Source organism: Lynx rufus, unplaced genomic scaffold (assembly GCF_022079265.1).
Source record: "Lynx rufus isolate CCGP_SWC_20201006 ecotype Redwood Valley unplaced genomic scaffold, mLynRuf1.p SCAF_3, whole genome shotgun sequence".
In the NCBI taxonomy this organism is placed as follows: Eukaryota; Metazoa; Chordata; class Mammalia; order Carnivora; family Felidae; genus Lynx; species Lynx rufus.
In genome coordinates, this window is record NW_025814845.1 from 116,012,851 (window position 1) to 116,029,243 (window position 16,393).

General features: G+C 40.7%; 1 protein-coding gene across 1 annotated transcript; it reads left to right on the forward strand.

Moving 5' to 3' along the window:
* The first annotated feature begins 1,499 nt into the window (after positions 1-1,499).
* RAB33B (RAB33B, member RAS oncogene family) lies at positions 1,500-15,443 on the forward strand. Its single transcript, XM_047091216.1, has 2 exons — positions 1,500-1,839; positions 14,296-15,443. The coding sequence occupies exons 1-2, from the start codon at positions 1,591-1,593 to the stop codon at positions 14,734-14,736; spliced, it is 690 nt and encodes a 229-aa protein (XP_046947172.1). The 5' UTR covers positions 1,500-1,590; the 3' UTR covers positions 14,737-15,443.
* The last annotated feature ends 950 nt before the right edge of the window (positions 15,444-16,393 follow it).

The following is a 16,393-nucleotide window of genomic DNA, read 5'->3' on the forward strand; positions in this document are numbered from 1 at the left end:
TAAACTTTTTTCCCTGGCTAACATAGCTTGGCATATTAGTGACTGGATAGTTTTTCTACTGCAACAGAAATTACTATATATTAAGGCTTTTGCAAATTCCTGTTAATTCTGGGCACACTCGGGTTCTACCTCTAATTTCTTCTGACTACATTTTCATGTAATCTAATGGAATAAGCAGTTTATCCCCTTTCCTAGAACTCTGGAGTGCTCTACCATTCCTCTCACTCTATTTAAATCCTGCCGTGTCCTCCTCTCCATAGCCCCTGACTTTACAAGAACGACATAACCATTTGCTCAAACAGAAAAAAATACAGTCTTGTTTTTGCAAAACAACACAACTTTTCACAAAAAGTAGAGTTCGCACATTTGGGCCTTTTGTGCTTGTTAATGTATGATAGGTTTCCTCTGAAGAATTCACAGTAATCCAGAGAAGATTCTTTAAGGTTGAGTGGTCCCGTCTAATAATGTTTTCCTTAAATAGTGTGCCGAAGACAACTACGTGCACTCAGTAATATTTACCGACATGCAGGCACTAAGACATAACTAGGGCACAATGGGTTTTATTCTCGCTAGAGAGGGCGTCTGGTGAAGACTCCCCGTTCAATACCCCCGAGTGGCCCGCATGGGATCTGCTCTACTTTCTGGACCTGGGGCATTAGCCAAACGAGCCCAGGGCACCAGAGTCCCGTGGATACCCTCACTTGGCCTAAGGGGTGTCCTCTGTGCCAAGGCGGCAGGCGGCTTCGAACTCCCACCTGCTCACTGCAAACACGCGCCAGCCACGACGGAAGGCGGCAATACCCCAAGCGACCGGGAGCTGGTCCCCAAGCGCATCTCGCGACGGGCGGCCTCTTGGCGGCGCCTCACGCCCCACCCCCTCCGGTCCCTATCGCTGTCCCAACTCGCGGGGTCCAGAGAGTCCGGAGGAGGCAGGGGGTACAGCTGACACCACAACCTCCCAGCTGCAAGCCAAGGGAACTCGCTTCCACCTCCAAGTCCGGGGAATCCCCAACGACGTCGACTACAACGCCGAACTTGCCATCCCAGCCTTCCGAAGACTTCACTGCCCCTCACCAGGCACCCGTTGAAGGCGGCTCTTCGGCCCTCTCGCGAGAGAGTGCCTGGTGGTACCTCCTTCCTCAGCTGTCTTTCTCTCCCCGCCCCCAGAGTGATTGCGCGGCTTCCTCCGGAGGGCGGGAGCCTTAGACGTGGCGGGGCCGGGCCAGCCTGGCTGCCGGGCCTGGGGCGCTCTGCTTGGCCGCTCGGCTCACTTGGCCGCTTGGCTGGCCCTCCGCACCCGCCGTCCAGCCCCCGGCCGGTCCCCTGCCTTTCCAGGTAGACGGCCCGAGTAACGGCGGGGTGGAGCCGCGGGCCAGGTGGGAGGAGCAGTGAACCCGGGCTGGTGGGCGCCACACCTGCGCGGGGCCGGGGCGGGAAGGTGCGCACGCGCGTTGCCGGGCTGGAGGGCGGTGGCTCCTGCGACGCTGCGCAGCCGAGCCGGCCGGCTGGGCGCGCTCGCTCGCGGTGGCGTAATCTCTCAGCCTTTCTGCGTCTCCTTTCCTCCGCCTCACTTTGGGGCGGGTCCGGAGAATGGCTTCGGAGATGGAGTCGTCTCTCGAGGCAAGCTTCACGTCCAGCGGTGCGGTGTCAGGGGCTTCAGTATTTCTGCCTCCGGCTCGCTCCCGTATCTTCAAGATAATCGTGATCGGTGACTCCAATGTGGGCAAGACGTGCCTGACCTACCGCTTCTGCGCCGGCCGCTTCCCGGACCGCACCGAGGCTACTATCGGGGTGGATTTCCGAGAACGAGCGGTGGAGATTGATGGGGAGCGCATCAAGGTGAGCGGATGGGGGACTGTCAGGGAGGAAGGACGCCCTGGGGTGGCAGTTCCCAACCCCACTGTGGGTTAATCGCTGGCCATGTGCGAGGTGTGCGCTCCGTTTTTTCTCAAGCCGATGTAGAGATTGGAGTTGGGGATTGGAAGGATTTATCTATAACAAACTTATAAGGCAGTGCTCCGCAAACTTTAATGCCCCGCGATTTACCTGGGCAACTTGTGTTTTTTTAAAAAATGCAGATTCTAATTCGGTACGGAATCAAGTGATGCAGATACAACTAGTCCATGAACCATACCTTGAGAAGCAAGAGTGTAGAAGGTATCCATTGGCAGTGTCTCCTGTGTTGGGAGTCAGTGAAGTAAGACCGAAGGAAAAAATGAAATTTCTCAAGCATGGAAAAGTCGTTTAATAAATATTACTTATTAAACAGGCATCTGAGCACTGCCCTAGACATTGTGGAAGTAAAACCTTGTTGCCCTTGAGGAAGTAGTTAGGTATTCTCTTGCATGCAGTTTTGCCACAGAAGTTTCTGTATGACATTGACTTGTTTAGAAGAATCTGTTTTCCTGCAGAAACATTCTATACATGACAGTTCCTACTTGGTTTGCCAAAAACGCATTCTTGGTGCCACCCTCTCCCAGTTCTTAATTCAGACCCCAGGAAAAGCTCTGCCTTCCGTATACTGCATTTACTTATTTGCTTTAAATTAAGATGTTCATCTTTACCTCGGTCCCCCTGGGGGGGGGATAGATTCATGTCTTCATTCTTTCCCTCACATCCTTGAGGCGAGAACAATTTATTTGTTCTCTAACCACTGCCCTTCCCCACCATCCTCAAAGGGGTTTAAATGCTAATGATGTAAAGGAGAAATTGGATTGAAAAGAAATCAGCCTTCTATAGGTCCTTTTGCCTTTTAGTTTTTACTTTAATTTTTTATCATCCCATTCAGGTTGCCAGTGGTGGTCCTTTGGGTATACTGTAATAGGGAGTTAAGAAAGACCTGTATGCATTACAGAGGAAAAGACCTGGTAAGAAGAGACTGAATATTTTTCATCAGAATTAGGTTGGGCCCAGAAGCCTGGGGGTGTGGAAGATATTGGGGCTTCTGAAGTTAGAGAGAGGTTAGTTGGGGAAAAACAGAAGTCCTGGGAGAGAGTGCATGGGCTTTGGAGCCCAACTGGCTCGGCTCAGATCTGAACCTATGAAAGGGTAAGGATGGGCTATGTGTCCTTAGAAGGGTGACCGTGTTTGCTCAAGACTGTCCCAGTTTTAAAATGAAGTCTCACATCCCAGGAACCCCCTCAGTCTCAGGCGAACTGGGGTGGTTGGTTACTGTAGTCCTTAGGTTGCTTAATCTTTCAGAGACCATTTTCTCTTCTGAAAAATTGGGATAATGCCATAAGAGATTAGATGAGAACATATAGGAAGCACCTGATTTACAGCTGATAATCTTAAGATGATTCTTCTCTGGTGGCTTTACATCATTGTTCCTCTTTGGCACAGTCATTTTTGTGGCTGTGCATCCAGAGTGTGAAGCACAGATAAAGTAGGGCATATGCAAAAGGTGAGAGAAATTCCCCCAAAAGCATGATTTTAAAGAAATAAGTAGAGGGAATGGAGGCAGGAGAGGAGTTGGGAATTTCCTTCCTTACCTACTTTTGGGTTGCCATTTGTACTTTAACATCTCAGATGAATCAGGTGCAAATTTAAGCGGTATTTATATTGAAAAAATACAAAACATGTCTAGTGTCTAAGTTGAATACTTAACTACTGGGGTAAGTGATGGCAGTCATAAGTGAACCAGAACCATAAATGGATGAATCTGGGAGCCAGAGTTTATTCTTCTGGTTAAGAGAAGTATGATAGGGTGCCTGGGTGGCTCAGTTGGTTGAGTGTCCAACTTCAGCTCACGGTTCTCACAGTTCTTGATCTCATGGTTCGTGAGTTCAAGCCCCACGTGGGGCTCACTGCTGTCAGCACAGAACCAGCTTTGGATCCTCTGTCCCCCTCTGTCTCTGCCCCTTCCCTGCTCATGCTCTCTCTTTCAAGGGTAAATAAGCATATTAAAAAAAAAAAAAGATATTAAAGGAAAAAAAAAGAGGAATAAGGAGAAAACATTTTTTTTTCTGGGATTATTCCTCCTGAGCTTCAGCTTAACCTGTTTGGTTGGTAGAGGCCTGGAAACTGAGTTCCTTTTTCTTCTTTCTAAGGCCTTAGCCATTGACTTGTACCTCCAACTTTTAAGACTTGAAAGATTTCTTTTGTGGTCGAAAAAGACACTTACAGAAATACTCTTTTTAAAAATGCTTTTGAAATGTTTATTTATTTTTGAGAGAGAGAGAGAGACAGAGACAGAACATGAGCAGGGGAAGTGCAGAGGGAGGAAGACACAGAATCTGAAGCAGGCTCCAGGCTCTGAGCTGTCAGCACAGAGCCCAATGTGGGGCTTGAACTCACAGACCTTGAGATCATGATCTGAGCTGAAATCGGACGCCCAACCAACTGAGCTACCCAGGTGCCCCCCTTACAGAAATATTCTGAGATTTCTGTAGTAGAAAAGGATAGGACTATATTGGACATTTTTTTCCCCAAAGCTTTAAGAAACACAGACATTGCAACGCAGCCATATGTTATATATTGGACATTTTTTAAAAAACACTTTTAGTGTCTTAAAAAAAACTGAAGTGAATGTAGAATTATGTCATGTGCTGCTCCTGCTTTTTCTTTGTTAATCTGCAATACATCTTAAGTGCTGCTGAAATGTTCATACGTATTTTCTCTTTGGAAAATTTTTAGCCTGATCTGAAATGACATGTCTTTTCATTTTTCATCTTCAATCGAAAGCTGGAAAGCTTTATGTTACTTTACTGATAAAATGATATTCTAGACATTTTTATTTGGTAAAAGTGAGGTATTGTGTTGAATGTTTCTAATTCCGGACTAGAAATTTTTCAGAGAGTGTGTCTTATGGCAGTGCCCTTTCAGTTAAAATGTTTTGTGAAATGTAACAAAGTCTATATTTGTTAATCTGTTCCTAAGTACTATATATGTATGGTTGGAAGAGCAGAATCTTGTTTGCAGAATTTTTGAAGTTGAATAAAATTATAAACCGAATTCCTTAAATAAAAATACATTTGATTTTTAAATTAAGACTCAACCCTAATCCTTATGCTCCATCCTTGTAATGTGTATCCCCATCATACCTAGCTGTGTTCCTTTCATACAAGCATTTTACAGCGAGACACCAGCGGAATCATTAAAGCCTCATGTTGCATTTGGTCCATCTTCTCACTAGGGGGCAGCAGTTTCTATTTGAACATTGGGATGGCTTCCTTTACAGAGGTATGACATTTTGCCATGTTAAATACAAGATGTTAATATTAACTAAAGGAAAATAATCAGTACCTCTCCCCCATTGGTACAACAAACATTTAATGAGTGATTGCATGAAAGATGACATTTTTGTTAGTCACAAGAATTATGATCCACTGTAGGGGTTGGCAAATTATGCTTGAGGGCTAGATATGGTCTGCTGCCTATTTTTACGTGGCCTGCAAGCTAAGAATGATTTTTACTTTTTTTATTTTTTATTTTATTTTTTAAGTTTTTAAATTTATGTTGAGAGCGGGGGAGGGGCAGAGAGGAGAGAGAGAATCCCAAGCAGACTCTGCATTGTTGGCACAGAACCCAGCAGCATGAACCCATGAACCATGAGATCATGACCTGAGCTGAAATCAAGAGTCGGACGCTTAACCCCGATTTTTACTTTTTTAAATGGTTGGGGGGAAAAATCATAAGAATATGGTTTTATGACAGGTGAAAATTATGTGAAACTCTGATTTTAGAGTTTGTAAACAAAGTATTGCAACACAGCTATGCTCGTGTCTGCATTTTGGGCTTGCTTTTGTGCTCCAGTGGCAGAGAGGAGTGGTTGTGACAGAGATGTTAGCCCCACACAACCTAAGATACTCACTGTTTTGACCTTTTACGGAAAGAGTTTGCTAACCCTGATATAGTGCATAAAAGAATTACTGTCCTAGATTAGGATAAGATTTATATACCTAAAAAAGGTGACCAGCAAAACCAGGTGAAGAATGAGTGCCGAGTTATTGTTTGGGTGTGGGTGGAGGAATCCTTTGTGCTTGGGGTGCTAGGTGCAGTCCCACTGGGGGGGGGTGGGTTTTCTGATAAGGACCATTAGCAGGATGCTCCCGTGGGATCAGAGGTTCTTGTGGAAAGGTGGCAAGTGAGAAGAATATGCAGGTATTGGTAGCAACGTTTGTGAAGAGTTTGAAAAAGAAAGCTGAAGAGTCAACTTCAGGTGCTCCTGGGTGGCTCAATCGGTAAGCATCCAACTTTGGCTCAGGTCATGATTTCAAAGTTTATGAGTTTGAGCCCCGCATCGGGCTCTCTGCTGTCAGCATAGAGCCTGCAGATCCTCTGTCTCCCCACCGCCCTCCCCCCCCCCCCCACTGCCCCTAACCCAAACTCACGCGTGCACACAGACTCAAAAATTAATAAACATTAAAAAAATTATTTAAAAAAAGAGTCTAGACTTTATTTTGTATGCATAGCAAAAAGTCCAGGTGTTTTAGGAAGATAAATGTGGCAGCAATTGAGAGTGAATCTAGAATAAGATACAGTTTGCCCCCTGACCTGGTTTTCTATCTACATTCTCTCCCTTGGTAGTCTCTCAGTGTCAGCTGTCACATCCGTGGAGATAACTTCCAAATCTTTGTCTAGCCCACCTCTCTCCCTGTCTTACTGTGCATTTCCTACTGTCTTCTAGACATGGCTATTTGGATAATCTCTCCTTCGCCTAGAATGTCTGAAGTGAGTTCATCTTCCCTGGCAAATCTGTTTATCCTGTTTCTCCCCACATCACCTAGGTTGTCATGATGGCATCCCTCCTCATCTTCGCAGCCTTGTCCCCTTTCTTTTGCTCTCTAAATCCAGCTGGGTCTCTACATGCATGATTCTGTAATCCATCCTTTCTTCAAAATCCTAGTTTTAAAAATCCCTCTTGTCTGTTGCAGCAGCTCAACTCATCTCCCGTGGCCAGTCTTCAGTGAACCTGTTTTATACATTGTTGCCAAAATGCCAGATTAGTGTTGCACTCTAGGGAGATTAATGTTCTCTGCCTCAGATGCCCTGGGTAGTTCTCCACTATATTGTAAAATTCCAACTTTTAAAATTAACGTAGGACTTCCTTCCTTTTGCTCCAGACTGCCTTTCAGACTTTTTTTCCCATTAATTTCCTTCAAGTACCCTAAATTCCAGCCACTTGTTTGCTGATCCCTATGTTTTCCCCTTGCATGCCCCACTGCTTGCCTGGAACATTCCCTCTGCCCATATTTCACCACATGTAATTCTTCCCTATTCAACTCAGTGTGTCTGTCAAAAATATCACACCCCTCCTTCTCCATTCTATTTCTTCCTTCTATGAATTCCCTTTAGCAATTTACCTGAGACTTTAAATTATCTCTTTCCTCATTGTATTATGTAGGTGTTTCTTCCTCTTTTATTAAGTCTTAGTCTTAGAGCAGGATCCATGTCTGGAAACGCCGTAGACTTTTTCGAATGTCTAGCCCCGTTTCTAAACTATGGCGTACTCAGGGAATACATGTTGAATGTATGGAAACAAGGAGATCAGATGGTAAGCTACTCTGGAACTCTAGAATTGAGGTGATAAGGGAAACTAATGGAAATTTGGTAGCTGATCAAAGAAGGAAGATCATTTGGATTAATACTTTTATCATTTTCAGTCAGGCAAAAACAGTATTAAATCAGTTTAGACAGATCATCTTTCATTTTGGTGATAATACTACTAAAAAAACTTTCATCAACAATAAGAATCTACTGTTAGTTTTTTGCAAATAATAAGGTTGAAATTTTTGTTGGAACTTCTGTTGGAATTTAAAGTAGAGATTTTTGAAATATTATTGAAATATGTTTCATGTTCATATAATGTTTAAAATGGGAGTAATATCTATGGGAGCATGCATTAGCCATTTTCCATAAAACATTAACTATTTTTTTAATGTTTATTTTTGAGAGAGAGAGACAGCATGAGTGGGGGAAGGGCCGAGAGAGACAGAGAGAGAGAGAGAGAGAGAGTGAGTGAGTGAAGGAGACACAGAATCCAAAGTAGGCCCCAGGATCTGAGCTGTCAGCACAGAGTGTGACATGGGGCTCGAACCCACAAACTGCAAGATCATGACCTGAGCCAAAACCGGATACTTAACCGACTGAGCCACCCACGTGCCCCTAAAATATTAACTATTAAATTGGGAAGAATTGCTCTGAAAATACTTCCTAATTAAACCAGACAAAAGTGTGTCACTTCTTTAGTTTCCTAAGTGTTATTCTCCTTTGTTAAACACTGTGAACCACTCTACTCAAAGCTTAACCTCAAGACTTTCCTAAGCTATCATGGGGTTTGTTCTCTACCAAGTCTCTCCCCGTTGGTTTCTCTCTCTTTAGGTCAAACTTTGTTTTGCCCTTCATGGCTGACAGTGTTTGTCATCTGTCCTGTCCTTTCCTTTCTGAGTCTCTGCTCTTCCCGCAGACCCTTTGCCCTCGCCTCATGTTCCATGCAGGCTTGCAGGCTGCAGACCGTGTGGCAGTGTGCCTTTGCCTGAGCTCTTGTGTCAGCAATTCTGTTAGGAAATTCTGAAGCTTCTTTTTAAATAATCCTTTGTAAGTGCCTCATTAACTTAGAAATTACTTTTATGGCTTTCCAGTAAAGTGTGAAGAGTTATTATTTCAGACCCCTTGTTTCCTGGAAGTCTTGATATGGTAGAATGCATGCTTTTGAACAAGATTGATGGGAAGCAGAGTACTGTTGAGGCAGGCCCATCCTAAAACAAACAAACGGTTTTCTTAGGAATAAACATCCTCATCATCACGTTTATTGAGGGCTTTTGCAGTTCTTTGAGGCAGGTCTAAATTCTGTGTAAGCATTAATTTTTTATGTTTAGTTTGTTTTTATAGAAGTGGTTGCTTGTTATGAAAAACAAAAGTAGAAATAAAGGGGGAAGTTGCCTTAAAGACAGCTATGGTTAATGTGTTGGTATATTTCCTTGTGTGCTTTTCGTTTATTTACTTTAAACTTATAAATATTCTCTGCTTAAAACATTATAAGTCATTCTTCATTGATGAAATGGTTTTTGAATACCTGAGCTACAGGAAATGTTAAAAGAGAAAAGGTCAGCTGCAGTTTCTTTGGACAGCTTTTATATAGGTCATCCAAATTATTCCCCAAATACCTTTCTAAATGTTAAAGATACAGTTTGGTGTGGGTTTTTTTTTTGATGACTCAGAAAAACTGAAATATAATTTAGGTACCATAAGATTTACCCTGTTAAAATATACAGTTTATTGGCTTTTAATATGTTCACGAGGTTGTGCAACCATTATCACTATCTGCTTCCAGAACTCCAAAAAGAAACCCTGTACTCATTTTAACAGTCATTCCCCATTCTTACCCTACCCTCACCACCAGTCTACTTTCTGTCTCTGTGGATTTGCCTCTACTGGACATTTCATATAAAGAGAATCTTATAACATGTGGCCTGTGGTGTCTGGCTTCTTTCACTTAGGATAGTGTTTTCAAGGTTCATCCGTGTTGTAGCATGTATCAATACTTCATTCCTTTATTTTAATTTTTTAATGTGTATTTATTTTTGAGAGAGAGAGAGACAGAGCATGAGTAGGGGAGGAGCAGAGAAAAAGGGAGACGGAGAATCCAAAGCAGGCTGCAGGCTCTGAGCTGTCAGCACAGAGCCCAACGCGGGGCCCGAACCCAACGAGCCATGAGATCATGACCTGAGCCGAAGTTGGATGTTTACCTGCCTGAGCCACCCAGGTGTCTCAGTACTTTATTCCTTTTTATGGCTGAGTAATATTCCATCATATGGACATTTTGTTTATTCTTTCATCAGTTGATGGATATTTGGGTTGGTTCTACCTTTTAGCTATTACAAATACTGCTGCTATGAACATTTGTGTACAAGTTTTTATGTGAGCATATCTTTTCAGTTCTCTCATATACACATGGGAGTGGAAGTGCTGGGTCATATGGCAACTCTCTCTTTTTTAAAATAATTTATTAAAGTGAAATTCAGGGGCGCCTGGGTGGCGCAGTCGGTTAAGCGTCCGACTTCAGCCAGGTCACGATCTCGCGGTCCGGGAGTTCGAGCCCCGCGTCAGGCTCTGGGCTGATGGCTCGGAGCCTGGAGCCTGTTTCCGATTCTGTGTCTCCCTCTCTCTCTGCCCCTCCCCCGTTCATGCTCTGTATCTCTCTGTCCCAAAAATAAATAAACGTTGAAAAAAAAATTTAAAAAAAAAAAAAATAAAAAAAAAAAAAGTGAAATTCAAATAAAAAATTAACCATTTTAAAGTAAACAGTTCATTGACATTTAGTAGATTGGTAATGTTGCATAACCACACCTCTGTCTAGTTTCAAAATATTTCAATCACTCTGAAGTAAAACCCCTCACCCTGAACAGTTTCTCCCCATTTCCCAGCCCTGGCAACCACCAAGTCTGTGTTCCATCTCTATGGATTTTTCTATTTGGGAAATTTTGTATAAATGGAACCACAGAATATATGTCTGGCCTCTTTCACTTAGTGTATTCTGGAGGTTCACCTTTGTTGTAGCAAATATCAGTACTTTATTCCTTTTTTGGGTAAGTAATAGTCCAACTTTTTGAGGAACGGCCAAACTGTTTTCTAAAGTGGCTGTTCTATTTTATATCCCCGCCAGCAATGTATGAAGGTTCCAATTTTTCTACATCTCTGCCAACACTTGTTATTGGCCATTTTTTTTTGTTGTTGTTTTTTAATGGCCATCTTAATGTGAATGTAAAATGGTGTTTCATTTGTTTTTGATTTGCATTTCCTTGATTGCTAATGATGTTGAACATCTTTTTATGTGCTTATTGGCCATTTGTATATTTTCTTTGGAGAAATGTCTGTGCAGATTCTTTGTCAATTTTTTAAGTGGGTTACCTGTCCTTTTATTATTGAGTTGTGAAAGATATTAAGTATTCTGAATAGTAGACCCCTGTCACACATATTATTTGCAGGTATTTTCTCCCATTTTGTAAGTTGTCTTTTCACTTTCTTGATAATATTCTTTGAAACACAAACGTTTTTAATTTTGATGAAGTCCAATTTATTTTTTCTTTGATTGCTTGTGCTTTAAATATCATTGTCTAACCTGGTGGTCACAAATATTTATCCCCATGTTTTCTTCTAAGAATTTTATAGTTTCAGCTCTTACATTTAGGTTTTTTATCCATTTTGAGTAAGTTTTTATATATGGTGTGAGGTTGGGGGTCCAACCTCATTTTTTGTATGTTGTCCCAGCACTATTTGTTAAAACAACTATTCTTTCCCCTGTTGAATTGTCTTGGCACTCTTGTTGAAAATCAATTGACCACAGATACATGGATTTATTTCTGGACTCTCAGTTTTGTTCTGTTGATCTATATGCCTAGTCTTACTCTAGTAGCACAAAGTCTTTATTATTGTAGCTTTGTTTAATAAGTTTTGACAGCTATCGTTTGAAGCATTTTTAATTGTTTGTTGAGTGTTTTTATTCTTAACCTGTTAGTTGAGATAAAAAAGTTGTATTTTTGTAAAAGAAAAGTTGTATTTTTAAAGAATTATACATTTACTTTATTAGCTCTTTGCATACACAGTTTAGCTAGTCTATTAATACTTATTTTTTTAGGTCTGAAACTAAACTTTGCTTTCACCATTGAAGAAGCCAAGGTCTAGAGGTAAAATAGTCACCTACTGGCACATAGTTGGCATTGAATAAATAATCGTTGATTTAAACAGTTTAGTTGTTAGTAGTTATTAATTTGCTTTGCTGACAACTGTTTGCTTCTATCTCTGACTTATATGACACTAAGTCTTCATGGCCTATCTGCCAGTTATATTGCTTACATCACGAAGGGGGTATTTTATAATAATTTATTTTGTGACATCTCTAGGAATGTATTGAGGCAAAACCTTGAGTGTAAGGGGTAAAGGTTTTAAAGAGTGTACATGGTAAGTAATTTTACGATGCCATTTAGCTACATATAAGAGAAGTTCAGCTATAATGATTTAACCGTGTAAGGTTTTATTTTTCTCATGGAATAAGGAGACCAGAGGCAGCAGTCTGTATGATGGTACTGTGTGATTCCAGGTCTGTGTAGACTTCCGCCATTCTTGTGTGTGGCTTTCTTCTCCACGGAGGCTCATGCAATAGTTGCTGAACCTCCAGTCATTATATCCCATTCCAGGCAGAAAGGGTATGGTGAGAGAGGTGCAAAAGGCACGTGCCCAATGCTCCTATCTTTTTTTTTTTTTTAATTTTTTTTTTAACGTTTATTTATTTTTGAGACAGAGAGAGACAGAGCATGAATAGGGGAGGGGCAGAGAGAGAGGGAGACACAGAATCAGAAGCAGGCTCCAGGCTCTGAGCCATCAGCCCAGAGCCCGACGCGGGGCTCGAACTCACGGACCGTGAAATCGTGACCTGAGCCGAAGTCAGACGCTCAACCGACTGAGCCACCCAGGTGCCCCAATCTTTTTTTTTTTTTTAATCACACATCTGTAGTTTTCCTGGAAAATCCCAATGAAAGACTGTCTACAAATTATTGGCTAGAACTATGTGATTTGGCCTCCCTTAGTTCTAGAAGAGCCTGAGAAATCAAGTTTGTAGAGTACTTTATATTTCTGCCTAGAGCAAAATTTGGTTTATGTTAATTAGAAAGGGAGAATATTAAGGAAATGGAGAAATTTGGTCTCAAAAAGAACTGCTAGGGGCACCTGGGGAGCTCAGTCTGTTGAGCGTCTGACTTTGGCTCAGGTCATGATTTCTCAATTCGTGAGTTCGAGCCCCACATCAGACTGCTGCGGTCAGTCTGTCAGCACAGAGCCCGCTTTGTATCCTCTGTCCTCCTTTCTCTGCCTCTCCCCTGCTTGCACTCTCCCCAAAATAAACAAATACTTAAAAGAAAAATTAACTACCAAAAAAAAAAAAAACCTGATAAAAATTAGGGTAGCATGGGAGTGCATGGCTGACTCAGAAGAGCACGCGACTCTTGATCTCAGCGTTGTGAGTTCAAGCCCCACATTGGGTGCAGAGATTTAAAAAAAAAAAAAAACAACTTAAGAAAATTAAGATACCATGGAAGAGATTGGTGACCAATATTTTCATCCCTAATCACACTTTTAAGGTGTATTTATTCATTCATTACATCTTAATTGAGCACTTACTATATGTCGTCATATCCTGAGCAATTTGTATCTTATATTCTACTTACTTTTTGGGCCATCTGCAGAATCTCCTCATTTTCCTCTACTTTGGTGTTGCTTTGTGAGAAATCACCAGTTTAGGCTTCCAGTCCATACCGTGAACATTTATAAATAGTACAAGTCTGTCAATCAAAAGTCATCTAATAAGCAAGGGGTGCTTGGGTGGCTCAGTTGGTTAAGTGTCGATGTTGGCTCAGGTCATGATCTCTCGGTTCGTAAGTTTGGGCCCCGTGTCAGACTGTGCCTACAGCTCAGAGCCTGGAGCCTGCTTTGCATTCTGTGTCTCCCTCTCTCTCTGCCCCTTCCCCACTCATGCTCTGTCCCTCTCTCACTCTCAAAAATAAAAAAAAACATTAAAAAATTTAAAAAGAAAGTTATCTAAGCAAATTGACCTCTAGTCTTTTCCACTGAGATCAGTATCCTCATCATTTAACTTCTTTAGGCAGTAAACAAAGGTAAGGTAATTCAGTATTTTAAGATAATTATAACACATGACTTATATTTAGCTTTAGATATTATTTTCCTCAACTCCCCCATATTTGGACTGGGAGATATTGGAATAGTCTTGTTGGTTGAGATGTTTAGGTTAAATAAGTGATTTTCTAGCCTTTTATAATTTTCAAGGAGGATTTTGTATTTATATTACATATATATATACAATCTATATTATGTATAAATTGTATATATAATATATATATATATATATATATAGTGTGGGGACTAGACCTAATGACTCTTAGTATCTGTCCTAAGTCTATTTTAAAGTTAGTCTGGTGAAAGGTAGAGAAGGGCATATGGTAACCAAATTTACAGGGATTAGACAGTTAACGTGTTTGTTAAAACCTGATATATTTTTATTTAATATTTTAGAATCAGTTTTTGAGGTAAATTTCCTCCAGACAAATTTAACTTACTGAAATTTAAATGCTAAATTGAAATATTTGTTCTGATACTTGCATTAATTATGAGGTAATTAGTGTCATGAAATCTGGATCCCGTAAATTACACTGAAAAGGCATTATGGAAGGGAACAAAGTAATGTAAGTGAAGACGTACTAAAGACCATGCAGAGTTGATTAAAATTTTCAATATGTATAATTGGGATGAAATGTTCAGTTTTCTCTCCTTTTTCACTTTCAGATCCAGTTATGGGACACAGCAGGACAAGAACGATTTAGAAAGAGCATGGTACAGCACTACTACAGAAATGTACATGCTGTTGTCTTCGTGTATGATATGACCAACATGGCTAGTTTTCATAGCCTACCATCTTGGATAGAAGAATGCAAACAACATTTGCTAGCCAGTGACATACCACGGATTCTCGTTGGAAATAAATGTGACTTGAGAAGTGCCATTCAAGTACCTACAGACTTGGCACAGAAATTTGCTGACACACATAGTATGCCTTTGTTTGAAACCTCTGCGAAAAACCCCAATGATAATGACCATGTGGAAGCTATATTTATGACCTTGGCTCATAAACTTAAGAGCCACAAACCATTAATGCTTAGTCAACCCCCCGATAACGGAATTACTCTGAAGCCTGAACCAAAGCCTGCAATGACATGCTGGTGCTAAGTAACAGTCTTTATTATACTATCTAATTTTGACAAAAGAAATACTTTTGAAGTATGACAGTGATAAGTCATAAGATTTAATCTCAAGTATAATGGATCATCCTGACACTTTACTATTTATCATTGTCATGCTGATTTTTGTATTTTGTATCTACTTAATTAAGTTTGTCACTGTGACAACACAGGGAAAAAGTTGTTTTTCATGTGAGGTTGAAAATGAAGCAAATGTAGAATGAATCAGAACATTTTTCCATTGAGAACCCAAAGAAGGCGGCTTCAGATGAGAGCATGATAGTATTTTAGGAGTAAGTGACTGTTCAATCCTGTATTCATGGGATTGAAAAAAAAATTAAAGGTTTAGGACATACTTCCTAGGTGTGTCCTTTGAATAGGAAGTGTTCTCAATAGGATAAACCTGGTATTTGCCTCTGCCTATAGTTCTTTCTTTGTATTATTGATGTATTTAATTGCATTATTATTGGTACATTTTAGAGCCAAGACTTTATGTCGTTCCAGTGGGAGGAGAAGGCATGGAATGTTTTCTGGTTCTCAGTGCATAAAGAGTGACTTTTCCAATGATTCCAGATGCTTGATATTTCTAATCAGTATCAATCATATCTACAGAAGTCATTGTTACTTTTAAAAGAATAATTTGTTTTCTTACTAATTTCTGTTAAAATATACAAAAATAAGTCTGACTTTAATGAAAATGAAGTGAGGGGCGCCTGGGTAGCTCAGTCGGTTAAGCATCCGACTTCAGCTCAGGTCATGATCTTGCGGTCCGTGAGTTCGAGCCCCACGTCGGGCTCTGTGCTGACTGCTCAGAGCCTGGAGCCTGTTTCAGATTCTGTGTCTCCCTCTCTCTCTGACCCTCCCCCATTCATGCTCTGTCTCTCTCTGTCTCAAAAATAAACATTAAAAAAAAAAAAAAGAAAATGAAGTGACATAATAAGGTGCTTTATATTTTATTTTGATATCTTTAGTGAAAAACCAATTGAAAACATTTGAGGAGTTGTAACTTGGGAGGAAAATAGTTAAACGTGGTTCCTGGCTACCACAGGAGACCTATTCTTAGCTCTTCGTAATTTCAGGCTCTATATCTGGCATAGTATCTCTTGTTCTCTTCCACAGTCAGTTAATTTAATAACTAAAGGTTGAATTAACAACTCAACTTCTATTTGGAGTGTAGCTCTGAAGGCATACCTCTAATTGCTATGAGTCTACATATATTTCTGTAATAGTATTGTGTTACAGTATATCAGTTTTTTAAATCTTTAAATTTTATGGTCACAACAAACTATTCCTCCTCAGTATGAAAAATAAATTAAATATTGAAAAATACCTTGTCTCTCTCCCTCAGTTGTGGAAAGAATAGTTCAAGAAGTTTTTTTTTACCCTAAATACTTTTATTTTGAGTTTGAGACTTTGCACATTGAAAATAGTAAGCTTGCATATAAAGCTATTAAATCAATGGAATGTAAGCCATGAACTTTGAAGGGTGCACATTCACTGATTCTGATAGATTGCCGTCCTTGATAATTCTAGAGGTAATTAAGCCAAAAGATGATTGTACTTAGAATATTTTCAGAACGTGGTAAATCAATGAACTATGTTATCTAGTGTAGTTTAGGATTTTTGTTTAGTCATTATGGTGATCC